Source organism: Eublepharis macularius, chromosome 3 (genome assembly GCF_028583425.1).
Source record: "Eublepharis macularius isolate TG4126 chromosome 3, MPM_Emac_v1.0, whole genome shotgun sequence".
NCBI lineage: Eukaryota > Metazoa > Chordata > Lepidosauria > Squamata > Eublepharidae > Eublepharis > Eublepharis macularius.
In genome coordinates this window covers 98,273,058-98,296,977 of record NC_072792.1, presented here as the reverse complement: position 1 = coordinate 98,296,977, position 23,920 = coordinate 98,273,058, and the positions used below count along the sequence as shown (strand labels likewise).

At 39.8% G+C, this 23,920-nt stretch overlaps 1 protein-coding gene across 11 annotated transcripts in view; it reads left to right on the top strand.

Annotated features, from left to right (window-relative positions):
* The first annotated feature begins 465 nt into the window (after positions 1-465).
* The window catches only part of SON (SON DNA and RNA binding protein), a 44,199-nt gene continuing 20,744 nt past the window's right edge, over positions 466-23,920 (top strand). For 10 of the 11 annotated variants that reach the window (XR_008596650.1, XR_008596651.1, XR_008596652.1 and 7 more), the window contains exons 1-7: positions 466-595; positions 7,548-7,711; positions 8,623-16,593; positions 19,024-19,187; positions 19,627-19,770; positions 20,823-21,005; positions 21,424-21,534. Coding sequence is in view for 8 of the 11 variants with exons in the window: in XM_054973402.1 (XP_054829377.1) it covers positions 516-595; positions 7,548-7,711; positions 8,623-16,593; positions 19,024-19,187; positions 19,627-19,770; positions 20,823-21,005; positions 21,424-21,534 (8,817 nt within the window). In the remaining 3 variants the exon portion in view is untranslated. Of the gene's footprint in view, positions 596-7,547; positions 7,712-8,622; positions 16,594-19,023; positions 19,188-19,626; positions 19,771-20,822; positions 21,006-21,423; positions 21,535-22,723; positions 22,803-23,920 lie in introns of all 11 variants that reach the window. The other variant, XM_054973410.1, reaches the window with a different exon arrangement.

The following is a 23,920-nucleotide window of genomic DNA, read 5'->3' as shown; positions in this document are numbered from 1 at the left end:
AACAACATGGCCGTTGTGCTCGAGGTTGGGCGGGGGGATGAAAAAGGACGTCCACCGGCTGCTTCCTTGAGCTTTTCCGTACTTCTTCGTAAATGCGTTTTAATTACATCTGACGGCACACAAAGATCGCGGCGGCTGTTAACGTGACGAGGAAAAGTATAGTTTCTTGCGCTTCCCGAAGTCACATAAATTACTGCTACAGTCTTGCAAGTTCTTCCTCCACAGACTTTATTCCACTAAGGCGCTAGCAGGGGGAAGGGAGTTAATGACGAATGTTACGCGCGTAGACAACGTCCATTTCGAATCCTTGCAACCGAGCTAGGACTTTATAGCTCCTTTCGATGGTAGAGCAGGAGGACACAGACTCCACCCCGAACAAAGCCTGCAATCGGCGGCTAGAGGCCGTACAGGAAGTGGGGGTGGAGGCGGCCTCTTCGACTTCCGGTGTTGCATTGTAGAGCGCAGGCGGATCTGCGTCTCACAGGGAAGGAGGGGGTTGGCGGCGCGAGGCTGTCATGGCGACTAACATCGAGCAGATTTTTCGGTCCTTTGTGGTTAGTAAGTTCCGGGAGATTCAGGAGCAGCACTTCGGCAGGTAAGGGGGAGGGGGCGCCGCTGGGTCGGGGGAGATATCTACGGATGTGCTCGGAGTAACGGGCGAAGCGGATGGGGTGGGGGAGGGGCCGCGAAGGCAGACCGGAAGGGCCCGGAGTGCGGGGAGAGGAGTGACAGCGACGCGGGGATGGGGGACGGGAAGGAGGGCTTTCCTCGCGCGGCCTAGTCGCGAGTTCATGCAGTAACCAACTAGAAAGGCAGGCAGGGAAGACTAGTGCGTGGCATGAAGAGCTTCTGAGGGGGACTGAAGGGTGGGAGGGGAGGAGATGAGAGCGGGATTTGGCAAGGGCTCATAGAAGGCCTTCTCTGTAAAGTCGCCCTTGGAGTTCCGTGAAGTATCCAGACCAGATACTGAATGATCAGACGTTTCGAAGTGGTTAAGAGTTCTGGGCGCTCTCAGGCTCGGGTGATTTTATAAATGGGTCAAAAGCTATGAAGAGCTGTATATTTTGGAAGTATCCTGAGTACTTTTGTAGAATTCTTAGGCAGAGGGAGCATCAGGAAAGTTCTTTATTTTTTTTAAAGTATTTTCTTCACTTGTAGTCTCTCTTTCTCACTGTGACTCAAGGAAGATCACATTTTTAAAATCCTGTTGAATTAGACACCTCCGATAAATAATGCTCTAGTACACATGATATAGCATACTGTACTGCAAAAAGTTGGTTACAAAGGTAAAATACAGTTCAGCAAAAGGAAGCTAATGCATACTATGAAGATTTTTAGTGCCTCTCTTGGCTATGATCGAACTGAAAAGCAGGTTATGAATTTTAAAAGTAAATGCACATAATACCAGAAGAAGAGTAGCTAGAAGACCCTTTGTGCATGGTCTTACTTGATTAGAACTCAGTTGTTTTGAACAGTGGAATTAAATCATTTACTTGCTCATGAGGTGTTACATTATAGGTTTTGGTGAAGATTCTTGGACCCAAAGGTCTGGAATATGTATTGTGAAAGCTACAGCAAAGCTAAAATGCAACTACTGATACTTGATAGTTTTTTTGTATTTGTTATTTTGTATTTTTAGTGTGTGAGGATTATTATAGAAAAGTTACAGAATTATTATCTTTTGTTTGTGTAATAATTAGCATTTTCATTGAGTACAAAAATTGGATTTTGGTAACAATGAGAAATTTCATTTATTACAATGCCTGGTATTTTACTGTTTAGAATACATCTGAATTATATGGAACACACAAAAAGTGGGCAGCGCTTACCAGCAAAAGTTGGTAGCTTTATAAAGTTTCCAACCAGGACACTCTTCTCTAAAACAAACAAACAGTGAAATATTTAAAACATTTAAATCATATGTGTGTCAGCACAAATTTGTAAAGTGGAAATAATGAAAGAAAAAAATTGTAAAGTGCAAAAAATAGGAAGAAAGAAGAAAAAAGTGTATTTGGATAAATATAGTCTCATGTAACTACACTAGCAGCATATTTGGATAGTAACTTAATCTTTACTTTGTCTTTGTAAAACTGAAAACATTGAACTCTTCAGTAGTGTATTATCTTCGTTTCACTATGGATCAATCCGTCATTTTTAAACAACATATCCTTGAAGATATGTTGTATATGTTTACAATATAGAAAGATACTCTGATTTTTATAATAGTCTTACCTAAACATCTTCATGCTATACATTTTGAGTAAACTAAAAAAATTCTTCAAAATTATTTTACTGATTCCAAAATAGAAAATATTTCATGGGGTGTTTTTTTTAGTACATCCACAAAAAAGTTCGTGGGAATACCCCGGGGAAAAAAGATCAGCATTTTTGTTGCTTTGTTGAAGGCTTTCACGGCTGGAGAACGATGGTTGTTGTGGGTTTTCCGGGCTGTATTGCCGTGGTCTTGGCATTGTATTTCCTGACGTTTCGCCAGCAGCTGTGGCTGGCATCTTCAGAGGTGTAGCACCAAAAGACAGAGATCTCTCAGTGTCACAGTGTGGAAAAGATGTTGGCAGGTCATTTATATCTACTCAGGAGGGGTGGGGTTGAGCTGAGTCATCCAGTAAGAGTTTCCCAGGGTGTGGAATGCTAATGGCGGGAGGCTTCACTGTATCCTGAGGAGGTTCTTTTGCATATGGATTGGTGCTTGATGTGCTAATCTTCTCTGCAGGGCTACTGTCGGGTGTAGAGTGTTTTGTTAGCCTGGTGTTTTTCAGAACTGGAAACCATGCTCTGTTCATTCTTAAGGTTTCTTCTTTCCTGTTGAAGTTTTGCTTATGCTTGTGAATTTCAATGGCTTCCCTGTGCAGTGTGACAGAGTAGTTGGAAGTGTTGTCCAGTATTTTGGTGTCCTGGAATAAGATACTGTGTCCTGCTTGAGTTAGGCTATGTTCAGCCACTGCTGATTTTTCAGGTTGTCCAAGTCTGCAGTGTCTTTCATGTTCTTTTATTCTTGTCTGGATCCTGCCCTTTGTGGTCCCGATGTAAACTTGTCCACAGCTGCAGGGTATACGGTATACTCCTGCAGAGGTGAGGGGGGTCTCTACTGTCTTTTGCTGATCGTAGCATCTGTTGTATTTTTCGGGTGGGTCTGAATACTGCTTGAAGGTTATGCTTTTTCATAAGCTTTCCCATCTGATCAGTAATTCCTTTGATATATGGCAAAAGCACTTTTCCTGTAGGAGACTGTTTTTCCTTGGTTGTTTGATTCATCCTGGGTTTGATTGCTCTTCGGAAAGAAGGAAACCTTTCAACAGGAAAGAAGAAACCTTAAGAATGAACAGAGCATGGTTTCCAGTTCTGAAAAACACCAGGCTAACAAAACACTCTACACCCGACAATAGCCCTGCAGAGAAGATTAGCACATCAAGCACCAATCCATATGCAAAAGAACCTCCTCAGGATATAGTGAAGCCTCCCGCCATTAGCATTCCACACCCTGGGAAACTCTTACAGGATGACTCAGCTCAACCCCACCCCTCCTGAGTAGATATAAAGGACCTGCCAACATCTTTTCCACACTGTGACACTGAGAGATCTCTGTCTTTTGGTGCTACACCTCTGAAGATGCCAGCCACAGCTGCTGGCGAAACGTCAGGAACTACAATGCCAAGACCACGGCAACACAGTGCGGAAAACCCACAACAACCATTTTTGTTGCTATTTTTTCTAGTTTTTTTAGTTCTTTTCCTCCAGGCCTTTACATCTCTACTTACACTATGTGTGTGTATTATGTAGTGTCAAGTCGCGTCCGACCTATGGCAACCCTATGAATGAAAGACTTCCAGAACATCCTATCATTAACAGACTTGCTCAGATCCTGCAAACTGTACGTGGCTTCTTTTATTGAGTCAAGCCATCTTGTTTCCTACTGCCTTCTACTTTTCCTAGCATTATTGGCTTTTCCAGAGAATCTTGTCTTCTCATGATGTCACCAAAGTACGATAACCTCAGTTTTGTCATTTTAGATTCTAGGGAGAATTCAGCCTTTATTTGATCTAGTACCCACTTATTTGTCTTTTTGGCCATCCATGATATCCACAAAACTCTCATCCATCACCACATTTCAAATGAATAAATTTTCTTCCTGTCAGCTTTCTTCACTGTTCAACTTTCACATCCATACATAGTAATGGTGAATACCATAGTTTGGATTATCTTGATCTTGGTTCCCAGAGAGACATCTTTATCTTTAAGGATCTTCTCTAGCTCCCTCACAGCTGCTCTTCCAAGTCTCAGTCTTCTTCTGATTTCTTCATTGCACTCTCCCTTTTGGTTGATGATTGAGCCAAGGAATAGAAAATCTTGAACAGTTTCCATTTCCTCATTGTCAACTTTAAAATTGTATAATTCCTCAGTAGTCATTACTTTTGTCTTCTTGATGTTCAGCTGTAATCCTGCTTTGGCGCTTTCTCCTTTAACCTTCATCAGTAGTCATTTCAAGTCTTCACTATTTTCTGTCAGTAACATGGTGTCACCTGCATATCTCAAATGGTTAATGTTCCACCAATTTTCACTCCACCTTCTTCTAGATCTAATCCATCTTTCATTATGATATAGAGTTTGAACAGGTAGGGAGATAATATGCATCCTTGTCTGACACCCTTGCTAATTGGAAACCATTCAGTATCCCCATACTCTGTCCTGACAGTAGCCTCTTGTCCAGAGTATGGGTTGTGCATCAAAACAATCAGATGTTGTGGCACCCCCATTTCTTTTAACACTCTCCATAGCTTTTCATGATCCATACAGTCAAAAGCTTTGCTATAATCTATATACTATATATATATATTCTTACACACTTGCAGTATAATCAAATATTTGGCAATTAAAATGTTTATACTCTGCCTTTTCCAATGGTTCAAATTTAAAACATGCAAAATAACCCGAAACAACCTCCCTGACAATACTTATTTACTTATTTGCTTCATTTATATCCCACCCATCTCCTTTTCTGCTATGAAACTGGTATGATGCAGAAGAGTCACCATTTACATATTGCTATATTAAGTCTAAAATTCTTTGAATGCTCACAAATTGTACTTAACAAATGATCATTCTGAAAAAATAATCCATATACAACTGAGATAGGATAAATGCTAACTTTTACAGATCTAATGAGAAAAGTTTAACTGTCATTTATTATTTAAACTTTGGGGAAACACTACTTCAAAATTTGCATTCAAAGGTTGCATCTTGGTGGCAGTTGTACCTTAGTACCTTCATTGCAGCCACCCTTCCTCCCCATTCTTAGACTAACGATGCTTAAATAATTTTGTGATAAAGATACATATAGTTGCATGCTTCTGATTCTGCTGTTGTGCCGTGAAATTCTGATTAATAGCCCTGTGGATTATCTACATTAATCCATAACTGTGTAGTATTATGTTAACAACATGGATGTTTTAAAATGATTTAATATATATCTTGTCAATTGGTTTAGGGTTTCAAACAAAGACAGCAGACAAAATGTAAAATGTCCAGTTTTCTATCTCCATTCCTTTTCATTCATATCTGAACATATGATACAGTCACTGATAGGTTGGTTTAAGTAAAAATGGAATTAATGGGCACTATTGATGCTTTGGACTGTATATATTAAAAGGATATTTGTTGCGCTTTCTGCAGTTTTATTGATTTCAGCAGCTGTATTGATTTATTTCAGATGTGTAATTTTACTCTTCGTGGTATTTCACTGGTGGTTTTTACAGTGTTTAGCAGTAGAATTTTATGGAGCATATAGCCTTTTATACAGTGGACCCTGCAATAATAACTCCACTTGTATAATAACTGCGCATATATACTGCTCTTCTAGTCAGATTAGTGCCCCACTCAAGGCAGTGAATAAAGTCATTGTTGTTATTATCCCCACAATACAGCTGGAGCTGAGAGGAGTGACTTACCCAAAGTCACCAGCTGAATTTCAGGCAGTAGTGGGATTTGAACCAGCAGAGTGCTGATTTGCAGCCCAGACTTTTAATCACCATGCTACAGTGCCTAGATGTCCAGGTGGATCTTGATGAAGCTGTGTAGAGATGGTTCTGTATTCTTCTTTTAGACCACTCATAAAAGCTTGCAGTAGGAGATGCTGAATGTGAGCTGACATCGAGGGTGCGGGGAGCCACAGTGCTCCCATGTTGTTTAATATCTATGTAAGACCCTTTAGTGAGATAATTTGAAATTTTGGAGTCAGTGTCATCAATTTGCTGGTGATGCCCAGCATATATTAGTCTGAATAAGTCACCCTTTACTGCTCTTTTTGTCTTTGTTGAGTGGTAATGGTGGACAATCTGAAGATGAATCATGATAAGACAGAAGTGATTGTTGGAAAGGAAAGATGTTCTTTCTCTCATCTATGGTTAGCTATTTTTGCTGAAAAATTGTTAAAAAATTTGGGAGTCTTGCTGGATCTGGGTATCCTGTTGGAGAAGTGGTATCCATGACTGTGAAAAATGCCCCCCCCAACTATATCTAGTTAGTAAGTAGGATCTCTATTTGCAAATACCCAGTCTGGCCATGCTGATCCCATGCTTCAGTAGTCACAAAGCTATATCGTAGCATGCTCTGCATGGGCCTGCTCTTAAAGATGAACTAGAAACTGCAAATAGTACAAAACATGGCAGCATGTTTGTTATCTGGGGCTAGCCAGCAGAAAAATGTCACTCCTATTCTGATGTCTCTTCGCTGGTTGCTGATTACTTTTCAGGTCCAGTTCAATGTTGCTGATGATTTTCAAATTCCTTATTACTCACATACTTGAAGAACAGCCTCTCCCTCCATGTTTCCATGCGGCAGTGTTTGTTCTTCTCAACAACTCTACTGTTAGCACGCCCTTGTCTAAGGCAGGCTCAGGCCTTTTCAGTGGCAGCCCCTTGCCTCTGGAACAGCCAGAAGAAGTTAAGGGAGCTCCTACCTCCTTGTTTTCCAGCAAGACTGCAAAACAGAGCTGTTACTGAAAGCTTTTGGGGCTGCCTAGGCATACTGTGCTGGATTTTAAATTCGTTTTTAATTTTATATCTCTTGCTTTAATGGTCCTGAGATGCTCAGGAGAAAGTTGAACATATTAATATTTTAAATAAATAAATATGACTACTAGATTCTGCTAGTTGAGTTTTCCCTCTTATTTTGTTGGGTATCGCTACAGATAAATCTCGGTGATTTTCATAGTGGTTTTTGTATTGGTTTGTTTATCAAACTGTGAATGGGGAATGAGTTCACTGAAGGGAATTTCCCTTTCAATTTGCAGATCCTTGTAGCCTCCCCCAGCTTGCTCCCTGAAATTGTGGGCCCTTGGGAACAATGTGAGATTTGGTGGAAGGAGTGATAGCTAGAAATACCTACTCCAGCTGCTGTGCAAGTTCTTTATCTGAGTTTGTTTCCAAAGTTTGACAGGATCCAATTCATTATTTTCTTTAAGAAATGGATGAATGTGAATACTTTTTAATATGTATCTTAAACAAGGTTCTTTGTGTATATTTCTTGACTAGTGGAAAGGTAGCTCAACAGAATGGTGAAATAAATTCATCTGAGCAAGTGAACTCTGCGAATGATACAGTTGTATCAATTGGAACTCTTCAGAATGATCCACTGGTACAGAAGATAGAGCAAGTACTATCAGAGGTCTTGGGTGCAGAATCACAGTACAAAACAGGTAAATATGAAATACTTATTTATTATTTTCTCTAAACCCACAGTATCAATTTTGAACCCATTTTTAAAAGATAAAAATTCTTAGCATTGCTTTTTTTAATTATGTCTTTCAAAATATTTATGTCTTACGTAAAAGGATAGAACTGACCTGTTTACTATTTGGGCAAACTGGCTGCATCTCAAGTCTTTATATTCACTATGTAAAAGCGACTAGAAATAAATATTTTATCCTAATTAAGTTACATTAAAGGAGAAATTCTGTATCTGTGGTGGTGGAGAGTGCTGTCAAGTCATAGCTGTCTTATGGCAACCCCTGGTGGGGTTTTTATGGCAAGAGACTAACAGAGGTGATTTGCCATTGCCTGCCTTTGCAACCCTGGTCTTCATTGGAGCTCTCCCATCCAATTAGTAACCAAGGCTGACCCTGTTGAGCTTCCAAGATCTGATGAGATCAGACTTTCATAGGCTATCCAAGGCCACCATTTGTCCGCTGTCTAAAAATAGTCATAGTCACCGCATGCCTCCGTTTTGTAAATGGATGGCATAAAAAATCGTGCAAGGAAGCTGGCAGACTTCCACGAGTATTGGGCTATTTTTAGATCGTGGGGAAATGGCCCAGGTCAGGGCACCAATGAAAACTCAACAATGTTCATTCACATTAAATCCCATTATTACAATCAGCGAAGTAATAACTATGGAAAGTTCATTTATAAATTGCAAGATAAATTTAACTTCTCTGATTGTAATAATGGAATTTAACATGAATGAGCATTGTTGAGAATTTTGAAGCTTTCATGTATTTCAGGCCTAAGAATGAAAAGACCAAGGCAGTACAGTCAGCAGGACTGAGTAACAGGATACAGCTCTTTGCGTTTTTGTTTTAATAATTTTAACAAAAATACGTTTTTTTAGATGTTGAACTGGAAACAGTGAAAAATAAGTCTCGTTCCACTAAAAGAGGCATACCTGATGAAGTGCAAGATGAAACTCCAAGAAAAAAGTCTAAAAAGGATAAGAAACACAAAGACAAAAAGAAGAAGAAAAGAAAGAAGGAGAAAAAAGAGAAAAAATATAAGAAGCAGTCCAAAGAATCAAAATTAAGCTCTGATCACAAAGGATGTGGAGATATACAGCCTGATTCTCATTTGAATCCAGAAAGCTTAGTGTTGAGTGCAGAGAATGTGGATATAGGACCTGCATCTCTCTTTATGGAAAAAACTGTGTATGAAAACCTAAACTCATCTTTGGCAAATTCACATGATACATCTAATCCAGATACCAGCAAACTGGATGTATGTGAAGAAGATTCTGTTTTGATCAATATTCAGGAGATCTGTGAAGTACAGCTAACTAATGAAAGAGAATTGGAAACCTGCCAGCATACCAACCTGCCTGTGCATTTGCAAGTAGAGGATGAGGATGAATCTTTAAATACTGCTGATGTTGAAAGTGATGATATTTGCATGGCCAGGGTTGCAGAGACTGATATAAAAGAAATGGAAAAGCCAGAGTCTTATTCAGCATTGCAGACTGCAGAAAATATAAATGTTTCCGAGAATAGTCTGAAGCATGCGTGTGCAGGGCTAGAAAGCTTGGAAACAAGGGTGGAGCCTTTTTCAGTGGAAGTAAAAGAGTTGGACTTTGTCTCAGAATCTTTGAATCCAGAAATCATAACACAACCGGAATCAACTTCATTTGAAAAGACTGGGTGTAAATTCATGAAAAGTCCTTTGGAGACCGTTGGAGAAGCCAAGGATTCTGTAACAACGTTGGGATTTTTGGCTATGGTGGTAGGGAAAGATTTTGAAGCAACTTCAGAATTTTTGAATAAAGCAAAGGTGAAAGCTTCTGAAACTAGTCTAAAAGATGATGCACTTACAGATATGAAAGATGAATTACAGCAAAATACTGAAAGAAATGTCATGATGAAAGATTTGGGGGGGAAAGTATTGACACAGTCTAGAATAGAGATGAAAGATTTGGAAAGCTTTCCTGAATCTGTGTGTACAGTCACTGAAAAAGATCCTAAGTTCTCTCTAGCACTTAAACCTAAGATTTGGCCAGAAGATTCAGAAAGAATTACAGAATCTGATGAATGTAAATGCATTGGAGTGATTGTTGATGCTGAGACAATGGGAGAGGTGAGAGAACTAAAAGAAGCAGAAACTTCTACAATTGTAATGGAACTAAAAGATCCACAGAAATCTCAGAAGTCTCTTGAAATTGTAGCAGATACGAAAGATTTCAAAGGAATGCCAGAATTGGAGGTTAGGACTGATTCTGGAGCATATCTTTTGGCTACAGAAGTAGAAACAAAAAATTTGGAAACTGCTACAGAATTTGAGGAGGTGGATGAGAGATGTTCAGGAGCAACACCTGTATGTCAGTCAGAAAAAGAAAAATGGGATGTTATTCCAGATACTCTTGAAACAGTATGTCTGAAGAATCTAGACAGTTTTTCAGAACTTGCAGGATCTATTCCAATTAATTATTTGGAAGCATCTTTAGAAACTGCAGTGAATGAGAGGGGAGATATGGCTGTTGTTGAAGTTACTAAAGATTCTGATACTGTAGTTGAAGTGAAAGTTTCTGAAAGCATTCCAAGATCTGAAACAGTTCCAGAGATCAATGATTCAGAAACAGCTGCAGAAACTCTGGATATAGCAAAAACTCAATACCTGGATGTTTCAAAGCATGTAGCTGTGACAGATACAGAAAGTGAGACTGTGGTCAATCTTAAGGATTTGAAAAAAGTTCCAGAAGAATGTTCAATGACATTGAAAAAATTAGAAACTATTTCAGAAACTTTTCATATGACAGAAATGAAACATGTGAAAGATGTTTTACAGTCTGATGTGGTGGCACAAAGAGAAGATTCAGAAATTAATCTTAAGCCTGGTGATGGAGAAGAGAGAGATTTAGATGCTGCCTCAGAATCACTACATATGATATTTACAAACTATTCAGAACACAGTCTTGAGCTTTACACAGAACCTGAAGCTATGATGGAGTTGAAAAATTCAGAAAGAACTCCAGAATTGCTGCACATGGAGGATGCAAACAACTCTGAAGCATTAATTACTGGGGAAGTCAAACACTTAAAAATTGTTGAATCTACAGCAGTAACAAAGCTAAACGATTTAGAAAAAAAAATAGAATCTCTGGACAGAGATGTGAAAAATAGGGATGAAGAATCTAAGGCAGTGACTGATGTGAAATATTTGGAAACACTTGTGCCATCTGGAGCTGTGCCCAAAGAGACAAACCTTGAAACTGTTTCTCATTCTGTGACTGAAATAAAGGAGAAGGCAGCCGATACTACTGGGGATATGGGGAGGAGCCAGAACACTGATGAGACAGTCAGTTTGGAAATGGGATCCCAGAAGGTAAAAAGCATAACAGGAAAAGAGCTACCTGCTGAGATTAAAGGCCCATTTTTTATTTCAGAGTCTTTCCAAGAGGTGAATATTGTAAGTTCAGAAACAACTCCAGAACTAGATTCCATAGCAGTGATACAACAGCTAAAAGAAATGGAAACAATTACACCTGTTTTGGATGTAGACAGCCCTAATAAAACTCTTGGACTGCAGACATCAGACCTCATTGATCCAAGAGATTCTTCTAAACTTCTGAATGCTGTAGAAGAATATGAATCTATTTCAGGCCACCATGCAGTACAAAATCTAGAATCTTTGCAGCATGTGAAAACAAAAGTCAGAGAAATAAATTTAGGTTCTCAGCATTCTCTGGAAGTCAGATACTCAGCACCCAGTCCAGAACTTCTATTTCCAGAAGAATTAAGTAATTTGCAAGAAAAACAAAAATTGGAAGAAAGCACAGAAGCAACAAGTTTTACAGCAGTTCCGGATTCTCCATATGCATTAGAAACTGATCTGATTGATGCTTCAGAATCTGGTGATATTAATGAGGTCATGGTTTCAGAACATAGCTCCGAATCTATGGCACAGACAAATTCAGATAACTTTCGGAAATCTTTGTATGTGATACAGCTGAAAGATTCAAAAACAGTTTCAGAATCTAAGATAATGGATGCAAAGGACTTGGAGATTGATTCAGAATCTTCCCACAGAGGGGGTGCAGAAACTGAAGATCTCCCAGAATATGAATCAGTAGCAGCATCACAGGCCTTGGAAATTATTGAAGAATGTCCAAAGAAAAATGAAATGCAAGAATCAAATACAGCATTTGGAAATAAAACATTGACTGTTCCAGGTTTGGAAGTGGATTCAGAAACTGTGTGTGTTATGGATATTGAAAATTTGGAAGTTAAAAAACAAGTAGTTCCAACATCACTGTTTACATATGAAATGATAGGTATAGAAGCAACTCCTATCCCTGTCTGTGCAGCGGAGCATAAAGAATTCAAAACATCTGAAATCATTGAAGCAGCAGTTGAAGTAAAACATTTGGTAGCATCAACATCATCTGTAGAAGTAGTGAAAGAAACTTTTGACCCTACTTGTGTAACAGATAGAAAAGACTCAGAAGCAAATCAGATATGGGAAGCAAATCTAGAATCAGTGGACAAAAAAGAGGTAGATACTGAATTTGATCATGAAGCAGCTCCAAATGGTTCAGAAATCTTTAAAAAACATAAAACTATTGTAGTCACAGGCGCTACAGAAGGCATATTGCCAGCTATAAACACAGCAGAAGGAAAGGAACCTGGAACAGATCTAAAACCACAAGCAGCATTGGTTAAAACATATACTGAATCAGTCTCTGAGTCTGTGAAAATTTCAGAGACAGAAGATTATGATGCAACAGTGTCTTTGTTTATGGTGGATATAAAAGATTCAGAAACAAGTTCCGTCTTTGTAGATGCTGGAGAGGTGAAGACTTTAGAAGCAACAGTGCCAGTTGAAACAACTCCAGAACCTATCTGTGTGTTGGAACTGGGGAATTCAGATGATGTGGAGTCTGTACTTACAACAGAGATGAAAGGTTTAGGAGAGACGCTGAATTGTGAAGTAATATTGGAAGCACAAGATTCCATACCTATTGTAACAAATCTAAACACATCAGAATTAAAGTCTTCAGAGTCTGTGTGCATACCTGAAGTTAGAGACTCTGAAAGGACAGTAGAACTAAGAACTACTCCAACATATCTAAGTTCAACAGATTTGAAGTCTTCTGACATGACTGCAGAAATGAAAGCATTGGATATGATTGATTCTGAAACTCCTCTTAAATCAGAAACGGAAGTTAAATATTTTGAATCAGTTTCAGAAACAGATCAGGTGCTGGAACCATTTCACCACAAAGCTGTTCCAGAATCTGAATGCATTTCAGAGGAGAAATCATCAGAAACAACTTCAGAGGTTGTCTGTATGAAACTGAAGGGACTTCTGGAAACAACACCAGAATCTAAACGTGCTCATGAAATAAAAGATTTAGAACCTTTTGCTGAATCTGTATGCAGGGGGCAGGCAACAGGCATGGAAGAAAATCTCATATATGAAGAAGTGCTAGATGTTTCAGAAACCACTCCACAGTTTTCAAGCATTGTGGAAATAGAAGACTTCAAAGCTACTGCTTCATCTATGGTTCCAGAAATGGGGAAAGAGTCAGAAAAAAAATTACCGCTATATTATGACGAAAAATGTTCAGAAACAACTACAAAAATTACACGTGTGCCAGATTTAATGGTTACTTATGCAGATGTGGAGCCAGTCTCCAGAGTAGAGGGAAAGTATTCAGAACCTACTGCAGAAGTGGCATGTGTAGTGAATACTGAAAATTCAGAGGCAAATTCAGGATTTATAGGAATAACAAAGTTGAAAGATACTGCAAAATCTGAAACTGATCCAGAACTTGTGCAGTTAAAAGATCTTGAAAACATTCCTAAATGTGAGTCTGTCGGCAAAGTAAAAGAGCTACAAGTTTTCCAGTCCTCTATTGATAAAGAAGGAACGTATTTTAAAGAAAACTCAAAATCCCCATTAGTTTTGGAGAGTCAGCATTTGGAAAGAGAATCAGCTTCCGTGCTTGTGCCAGAAATTGTCTCTGAAGTATCTCTGAAATCTATTTATGCTATGAAAGCAAAAGACTCTGAAGCAGCTCTTGAATACATGAAAGTAAAGGGTGTAGAAGTTTCAAAGCAAAATTCAGAATTTATATGTGTGGGAGAGAAGAAAGATTTGGAACCAGCACCAGACCATACAGCATTAGCCCAAGCTAAGAATTCTGAAATGTTTTCAGAAGTCACTTTGGAGGTAAAAAATTTGGAAGCAACTTCAGAATCTTTGTCATTGATGAAGGAAAAAGATGCAGAAGTGACTATACTGATGTCTTCGGAGGAGCAACTATTAAAAGCATCTCTAAAACCTGTATGCATAGCAGAAGAAAATAATTTGGCAGCAAGTCAACAGGTAACTGTGGAGGTAAAAGATTTAGAAGCTGCACTTGAACCTGCGGTCATGACAGGAAAAGACCTGGAAGCCCCTTCATGTGAGTCTTTGAAGGATAAACATTTAGAAGCTGTTCCAAAGTCTTCAGAGATAATGAACGAAGAGGCTGGAAGCATTTCAAAAGACAGAAAAAGTGAAAAAATAAGCAGCAAAAGTAAAGATAAAAGTAAGAGTGGGAAAAAAGCTAAAAAGAGTAGGTCAAAATCTCCTTCCAAGCCAAAAAAACGTAAAAAAAAGTCTAGATCACGTTCCACCTCTAGACAGATGTCTTCAAGAAGAGCACGTTCTAGAAGCAAGAATGATGCAGATTCCCGTAAAAAGCATTCTACCTCACGTCGTAAATCTAGGTCAAAATCTGTTGAGAGAAAAGAGGGCAAAGAAAGTTCACTAAGATCTAGACGGAGACGTTCTCGGACTTCTGATCATCACAAATCTAGATCTAAATCAGTTGACAAAAGAGAAACTTCACTGCGGTCAAGGCGGAGACAGTCTAGATCTTCTGATCGTCGGAAGTCTAGATCCAAATCTGTTGACAGAAGAGAATCAACCAGGACAAGACGAAGATTGTCGAGATCCTCTGATAATCACAAGTCTAGATCTAAATCTGTTGATAAAAGAGAAACTTTGGTAAGATCAAGATGGAGACGATCTAGATCTTCTGATCATCATAAGTCTAGGTCACGATCCATTGACAAAAGAGAAGCATCAACAAGGACAAGGAGGAGACGATCAAGGTCCTCAGATAATCACAAATCTAGATCCAGATCAATTGACAAAAGAGAGACTTCAGTGAGGAGAAGGCGAAGGAGATCCAGATCCTCTGATAATTATAAATCTAGATCCAAATCTGTTGATAAAAGGGAGTCTCCAGTAAGGTCAAGGCGAAGAAGGTCTAGGTCCTCTGATCATCATAAGTCTAGATCCAGATCAGTTGATGACAGAAGAGAAATTTCAGTGAGAACAAGGCGAAAACGGTCCAGATCCTCTGAAAATCATAGATCTAGGTCCAAATCAACTGACAAAAGAGAGTGTTTGAGGACAGGGCGAAGGCGATCCAGGTCTTCTGACAACCGCAAATCTAGATCGAGATCAGGAGACAAAGAAATACTGAGGACGAGGCGAAGGCGGTCCAGGTCCTCTGATCATCGTAAATCTAGATCTAAATCTGTTGACAAACGGGAATCTTCAGTGAGAGCACGGAGGAGACGATCCAGATCCTCTGATAATCGCAGATCTAGATCTAAGTCTGTTGACAAAAGGGAGACTTCACTGAGGACAAAAAGGAGACGATCTAGGTCCTCTGATAATCGCAAATCTAGATCTAAATCAGTTGATACAAGAGAGACTTCCACAAGAACCAAAAGCCGGCGATCTAGGTCATCTGATAATCGCAAGTCTAGGTCTAAATCTGTTGATAAAAGAGAGACTTCAGCAAGAGAAAAAAGTAGACGATCTAGATCTAAATCTGTTGATAAAAGAGACACTTCAGTACGAGCAAAAAGGAGACGTTCCAGGTCCTCTGACAATCGCAAATCTAGATCCAAATCTTCTGACAAAAGAGAGACTGTAGCAAGGGCAAAAAGAAGACGGTCCCAGTCTTCTGATATCCGTAAATCTAGATCTAAATCTGTTGACAAAACAGAAGTTTCAGCAAGGTCAAAAAGGAGACGATCCAAGTCAGCTGATCATAAATCTATAACAAAATCTGGTGAAAAAAGAGAGTCTTCCCTGAAGTCTAGACATAGAAGATCAAAATCATCAGATCGCCAGAAGTCTAAATCAAAATCCAGGTCCAAATCCTCTGAAAGAAGAAAGGACAAAGACTCTTTAGCTGGGTCAAAAGAAAAGAGCTCCAAATCTAGATCAAAGTCCAAATCTCCTGAAAAAACAGAAGGAACTGAATCTTTGGAAGCATCTGTGTGTAATCGTGCAAAATCACCTGAACACCCCAAATCTAAATCTAGGTCCCGGTCTAAATCTCTGGATAAAACAGAAAACAGAGAGAGGCTGAGAAGATCAAGAAGTAAATGTTCAGAACCCAGATCTCACACCCATAGAACAGTATCACGCTCTAGAAGGAATCGTTCTCGGTCATTAACACGGAAGAGGTCCTCAAGATCAAAATCTGATCCCCGCTCACGATCCCGCTCACGATCATGTTCAAGACGCTGGAGAAGGACAAGATCAAGATCAGTGTCAAGGCTGCGATCTTTATCAAGAGAGAGACGTAGGAGATCTCGGAGAAATCGATCTAGGTCTGTTGACAGAAGAAGGAGAAGGTCAGATTCAAGAGACAGTTACAGAATAACTCTCAGATTACGGTCCCGAAGTAGAACGCCTGTGCGCCTGGGTACATCTAGATCCACTGGGAGAAGACGAAGCTCTAGTGTGTCACCTGACCATCGGAGATCCAGGTCTTCAAGCAGGTCACCTAAACGACTAACTGATTTGGGTAATTAATTTTAAAAACTTTTTGTGTACTTAAAATATATTAAAAACATGCCCAAATTTCCCAGATTCCATCCTTATTAGTTTATTTTAGGCAGTCTCTGTTTAAGGATGGTCAATATCAGCATATTTCTAGTTCATACATGTTCTGTATATGGTACTCAGCATGGTTTGTAGTTTCCTGAAGGAAGCTGAGAAATTCATGTATTTTAAGATGCACTGTAAAGGTTTACAATAATATATACCTATTAGAGATGGGTACGAAACGAACCACGGAACAAAATTCTGTATGGAATGGCCGGTTTGTTTTGCACTGAAATGCGTTCTGTGGGAACACGTTTTCCGGAACAAATGAATTTTTCCAGCCATTCCGTGGGTTCGGAGTTTTGCAGACCTCGTACCGGCTTCAGCCCATCGGCTGAACCCAGCACGGGGGCTGTGAAACTGACAGCCCCTTTCTTCTGCCACTCTGGCAGCAGGAGAAAGGCTGTCAGTTTCACAGACCCCGCACTGGGGATGGGCTGAAACCGGCGCAGGGTCTGTGAAACTGATAGCCCCATTCACCTGCTGCCCAGGCAGCAGAAGAAAGGGGCTGTCTGTTTCAAACGCCCCCCACCAGCTTCAACAGCCGGTGCAGGGCAGTTAAAATGCCACGGAAGAAGGAACCACGAACTGGGAAAAGGTCGGAAGTTCGTGGTTCAAGGTTCCGTGGAATGCTACGAACCATGAATCACGCGGTTCATTTTTTTTGGGTTCATGTCCATCTCTAATACCTATAGTCAATATTCTTTCATTTGAACTGCGTGGTAAATTGTAGCATCTGGTGTATTGAAGAGCTTTTCTGTTAAAAAGGTTTTGAACCTAGATAGTCTTAAGTATAGCTTCCTCCTCCCTTCTCATTCAGATGGCTCAGAGGACCAAATTCCCTATTCAAGAGATGCCTGGAGCACACTCATAATTGTTGAAAGAAATGGTTATCACCTATATAGGACAGCATAGATTCATTGATGCCCTTTGCTTTACTGTGAGCATCAATTTTCAAGCCCTGGAGATGATTCAGGAGTTTTGTGTGAAGTGTGACTGAGTGCTGCAAATCCTGTGCTATTCCCAGGGTCTACAGTCTGGAGGGGCGGCACAGTTTCAAGGGACACAGGGTGCAGTTGAGAGAGCAGAAAAGGGCTACTGTGTTTATGCTAGACGGGATCCACCTCAAAGAAACTTACATATGGCTAAAATCTTAGTGGGTTTAATCCCACAAAGTACCAGTGGAGGGTCTTATGCATCTTTCCAGCCTTTCCCTTACCCTAGGAACTCTTAGGCCCCTGAAAAACTGGTGGCTAAGGCTACATGAGCTGTGTCTACCCAAGGGATTCAGGGTAGAGGAAGATGGGCAGAATCATTCCAATTTCACTCTTGGAACATTGGCACTCTTGCAGAATGGAAGCACTGCTGGTGGAAGAAGTGGAGGAGATTTTGCCCAATTCCACTTTCTTATTACAGCTCTGAAAAAATATGTAATTTCAAGTAGTTCACCGAGATCAATTGTTACGTGTCAACTAATCCACATTATCTTGTTTTGAACCACCATATCAACAGCTGGAGACTTTGTTGCCATGCCTGGAAGAAATGTGTTGTGTCTAGCCTTGTATTTGTGTCCACACTGACTGGTGATATAACTTTTCCACTACTTATTGGTATAGAATAAGGAAACTTAAGTAGTATATATCATATCCTCCCTCTGCTGAAATATCTGTAGTGGCTACTCATCTGTTTCCAGGCACAAATCAAAATGCCCTTAAGGGCCCCATACAGCTTGAGGCTAGGATGCTTGAAGGACCATTTCCTCTTATCTGCCCAGCCTGCCAGTTAAGATTTGCCTGGCAAGCCCTACTCTTTGTGCCCCTGTCTTCAGAGGTGAAGCAGGTGGCAACTAGAGACAGGATAGTTACTATGGAGTCTACTTTACTGTCTTTCAAGTACCAGGCTTTTTTTAATCCAGACTTTTAATTAGGAGTTTTATCTTTTTAGCTGCTTTGTCGTCTGCTTCTGTCTGAAGTCTGTTTTGTGGACATTTCTGTTATTTTTACGTCATTGGCTTATTTTGTTTTTCTACTGATGATTTATAAAGGTTTTATTTGTAAATCTCCTAATTTTTCCCCATAAAATGGAGAGAAGTGAGGATTGGAGAAATTGAGAGAAGTGAGAATTAAAGGGGTGTCATTATGAATTGGTCCTTAGTGTGAGATTGATTTCAGAGGGAGGGGAGAGAGAACTAGAGCAATGTCTTCCAAAATATTTAAAATGTTTTGATGTTATTTGAAACACATGACAATTCTATACAACTAGGAGCATTTCTGGATCTAAATATTGCACTAAAAGTACTGTATGAACATATATTATGAAGTAATGAATAAATGTTTTAATATTCTTGTAGACAAGGCACAGTTACTTGAAATAGCCAAAGCAAATGCAGCTGCCATGTGTGCCAAGGCTGGTGTGCCTCTGCCACCAAGCCTTATGCCTGTTGTCACACCAGAAAAGAAAGAAGAAAAAGTTACCCAAAAATCAGCAAAAGAGACAATAATGGAACTCACTGAGGTAAGAGTACAATGAGAAACTTGATCTAAGTAAAGTTTCAGTAAAAGTGTTTTCGGCTTCAGATTGATAAAAATGTGTTTCAGAAACCACAGGATTTTCAAGAAGTCTCATATTATGTCTGGGCATGGAATGCAGTGTTGCTTATAGGATTATTAGATTATCTGGTGAAAATGAAGTGGCTTTAGCATCTAAGTATGGACATGATTAATTCCACTTATGGTGGAAAACCAGCAATCAAGCTTTACTTAAGTGTTTTATTCTATCCACTTGGGGTAATTTCATAGCAATCTCAACAGGGTCTGTTGTATTAAGACCAGGGCTCTGATATATGCTGCTGTTCATGAAAATGGTACTACTCCTGGCAGTCTCTGTTCCTGATTTACATCCTTGCCATCTTCCTTCATATACAGCAGAATGTTTTTTTTAATTTTTTTTTTAGAAATGCAAGAAGATTGCACAGAGCCAAGAAGATGATGTGATTGTAAATAAACCTCATGTGTCTGATGAAGAGGAAGAAGAACATCCTTTTATTAATCACCCCTTTAAACTCAATGAGCCCAAACCTATTTTTTTCAACTTAACTGTAAGTGCTGTGAAACCACAAACAACCACAAACAATAAGATTTTTCTTTTAGAGAAAAGAAATAATATTTCTTTTAGGGAAATGAGACAATTGTGACTACTGGCAAATTGGAATAATGTTGGTTTATTGCAAAATTATGGTATTTACCCAAAAGGAAGATGCACCTGAATGTAAGATGACCCCCTCTCACAACATTATGCATAAAAAGTTTAATACTATACATACTTGTAACTTGTATGCAAATGTAAGATGACTCCTTGATTGTGTAGTACCAGCTAAACATTACACTAGTTTTTTTTTTAATGATTAATATGCTGTTCATGATGCTCATCTTATTGTACAAATAGAAGGCACATCTGTGGGGGAGGAGGCTGTGATTTCCATAGATCTGCAACCTCTTGAGCTATAGCCTCCTGATGTGTGTGCCACCATTCTTGAGGGGCCCCGACACCTAGGAGTGACTTGTTTGTGGGGGAGGGTACAAGATATGGAACAAGAAGGGAAAGGTAGAAAAGATCCATTCTCTGCTTACACTTCTTAGAATCTAGCCCCTGGCATTTTTGTGAGTGCAAGAACTTCTGCTTGTAGAGCATAGTGTTTCTCTATTACTCCTACAGGACCTGAAATGCCCCTGAGATACTGTTCTTGGGAAAATCACATTTCAGGTTCCCATGGGATATGAGAAAATCTTGCTGTGTAAGTGGAAACTCTTGTGCTTGTGGAAACACTAATTGGGATTCAACCCATACATTGCTTATGTTTGAGGATTTCACATATGGCAGACTTGAAACAAGTGCATCTTTTTGTGGATTTAGTTGAGTGTTTTATATTTTTATAGAACTTGTGACTTTCCCTGAACTTTATAGATGAAAATCCAATTAAAAATTTCTTTAGTATTTTAAAACTTAAAGTTCAGAAATTGCCTGGTTAATTTGGTACACGTGTTTTTGTGTTTTATACAGATAGATGGTTTATTAAACGTACCATTAAGAATATAAATACCACTATTGTATATAATTATGCATAATGGTAGTCTGCTTTTTTTTTTAAAGACTCCTACCATAAAGCCAGCTCCTCCGAAAAATCAGGTTACTTTGACAAAGGAGTTTCCTGTCTCTTCTGGATCTCAACACAGAAAAAAAGAAGCAGATAGTGCATATGGAGAATGGGTTCCAGTTGAGAAGAACAAAGAGGAGAACAAAGATGACGTCTTCCCTAACCCAGCTACTCTGGAGGTAAGAATCAGGAAGTTTTTATCAACTTTGGTATAAACACATTTACATTAGAAGAAAGTAGACTGATTGGTTATGAGTTTACAAAACATACAGAATGTAGGCGGCAATCCAGGCAACTCCCATAGGCAGTTGCAAAGATTTGTATGCAAACAGAGGAGATTCTGATTAAATCTCATTCACTTATATGTGTGCCATTAAGAACATGGTTGAGGTAGGGATTTAATGTGCTCCGTTATTTAACACGGTAACCCAGGGCATTACAAATCATTCATGTGTAGTGCTTCTTTTTAACTGCTGCCTTCCAGGATTCTGTTTCTTGATCACACTAGAGTATGACTGAATATTGGGCTTTTATATAGATACACGTTGAACCCTTTGCAGGTAATGCCTCATTTCTTTTCTGAATATTACTTCCTAGCCTGTGGACATATCCTCTGCACTGAATGAGCGGACAATAGCCCAAAAGAGGCTTACTGAAAATACTTTTGATCTGGAGGCAATGTGCCTGTTAAATCGTGCGCAGGAACGGGTATGTTATATTTGGTTTCTTTTTGGTTTTCCAGATAGATTTTGATGTATGTACTTTAAATGCTTATATCCCTCATGGTACAACTTGTCCCTGAGGTAGCTACCAGCATTAACAAATGCTAATACAGTAAAACCAAGTCCAGTAAAAGAACAGTAAAAACAACAATAAAAACAAAAAAACCCCAAAAAACAACTTATAAAATCAAGTCGATGAAACTTAACGTCCAGAGGAAGCCAGAAAAAAAGGAACTAGTGGGCAGAACTGAAATAAGTATGTTTTATTCACTTTTCAGAATGTTGTAAATTTGTGATGCCAAACTAACTTCCCAGGTGATAGCATTCAACAGTAATGGTGTCATCACTTAAAGGACCCTGTCACTTGTTGCCACTTGATAAAAGGATGTTTCACAAAGCAGTATTTTAACAAATGATATACTTACTCATCCACATGATTGTATTAATTATAGAAGTGCTACCAGATTGGAAAGTTTTAATCTAAAGTAACAGCATAATTTTGTATAGCATGTATGTAGGGAAAAAAGCTAAGTTAGTTTTGCAGGTCAATATGTGCATTAACACAGTACCAAATTTTAACAACACTATTGTTTTGCATATTGTAGTTCAGGGTAGTTTTCATAGGTTATTTTACTACTATTCTTAATAGTACTAAAATATTTTATATCACTTTATGCTGTACTTAGAGCAGTTTACAAGTGAATTAAAACGTGGTGGTGGTAAGCACTGTCAAGTCATAACTAACTTATGGCAACTGCTGGTGAGGCTTCCAAGGAAAGAGACTAACAGAGGTGGTTTGTCATTGTATGCCTCTGCAACCCTGGTCTTCATTGGGGTCTCCCATCCAATTACTAATCAAGGCCAACCCTGCTTAGCTTCTGAGATTTGATGAGATCAGGCTTGCCTGGGCTGTCCAGGTCAGGGTGAATTAAAATCCTGAAATAAAGCCATGAAAATGGTCAAATTAAAGCCCTGAATAAAGCCGTGAAAATAGTCAAAACATCAAAACAGTTCTCAGTGAAATTAAAACTCATCTAAAGAGGAAAGTCTTACATTCTTAGTGATAACTTGAAAGTGACATAGCTTCCCTCACCTCCTTTGGTAAAGAATTCCAGAAGGTAGGTGCCTTCACTGAATAGGCTCTAGATCTTACCCCTACCGTTCTCGCTTGACAGAGTGAGGGCACCGCAATTGGGCCTGTGGGGCTGATCTCAGCTGACGTGCGGGCTCATATGGAGAAAGGCGATCTTTCAGGTATGTCATGAAGGACACTGAAGTTAGAACCAGCATCTTGAATTGAGCCCACCCAGATGCAGATCAGCAACCATGCAGCTGTAGCATTCTGTATAACAAAAATATGGCTTACCTGCTGAAGCCGTTGAAGCTTCTGAGTTGTCTTCAAGAGCAGCTCTCCACAGAGTGCATTAAAGCAGTTATGTCTGGAAGTTACATACAGGTTGATCAGCGTGGGAAGGTTAGGTTGGTCTAGAAGGAAGGTGAATCAGTGTGCAAGATGTAAATGGAAGAAAGCATTGCTGCAACAGCTCCTAACTGCTTTCACAAAGCAGGCTAGGTTAATGAGCCCTGTATTCTTTATTTGGTCAGATGAAGTGTCTATGGTGCCGCGATCTACCAGTCAAGCCAGTCCTTTTCAGAACACTGATTGATGTTGCAGAGCAATATCACCTCATCTAGTTTGGATTCAATTTCCACTTGTTCACCCTGATCCATTTGACCTCTGCTTCAAGGCAGTGGTTCATATGTATGTGACCATGTCCAATTAAAAAATTAAGGAACTGAATTTCCTTAATTCTTACAGTGTCTTACAGTGTCTTACAGTGGCTGGTCTCCTTTCTCCAGGGTCGGGGACAGAGGGTGGCGCTCGGGGGAGATCTATCGGCCCGTCACCCTTTGGTGTGCGGGGTTCCCCAAGGGGCGATACTCTCCCCAATGTTATTTAACATCTATATGCGCCCCCTCGCCCAGTTGGTGCGGAGGTTTGGGCTGGGTTGTCATCAATACGCGGATGACACCCAACTTTTTCTGTTGATGGACGGCCGGCCAGACACGGCCCCAGACAATCTGGCCAGAGCTTTGGAGGCTGTGACGGCATGGTTGAAACAGAGCAGGCTGAAATTGAACCCAGTGAAGACGGAGGTCCTGCAGCTGGGACGGGGGCTGCCAGATGTTGGGATCCAGCTCCCTGCCCTCGATGGGACACCACTGGCAACTTTGCCAGTGGTAAAGAGTCTGGGTGTGCTCCTGGATGCCTCCCTATCGATGGAGGCCCAGGTCACGGCGGTTGCCAAGTCTGCATTTTTCCATCTTCGTCAGATCAGGCAACCTGCCCCCTACCTGACGCCCCAGGACCT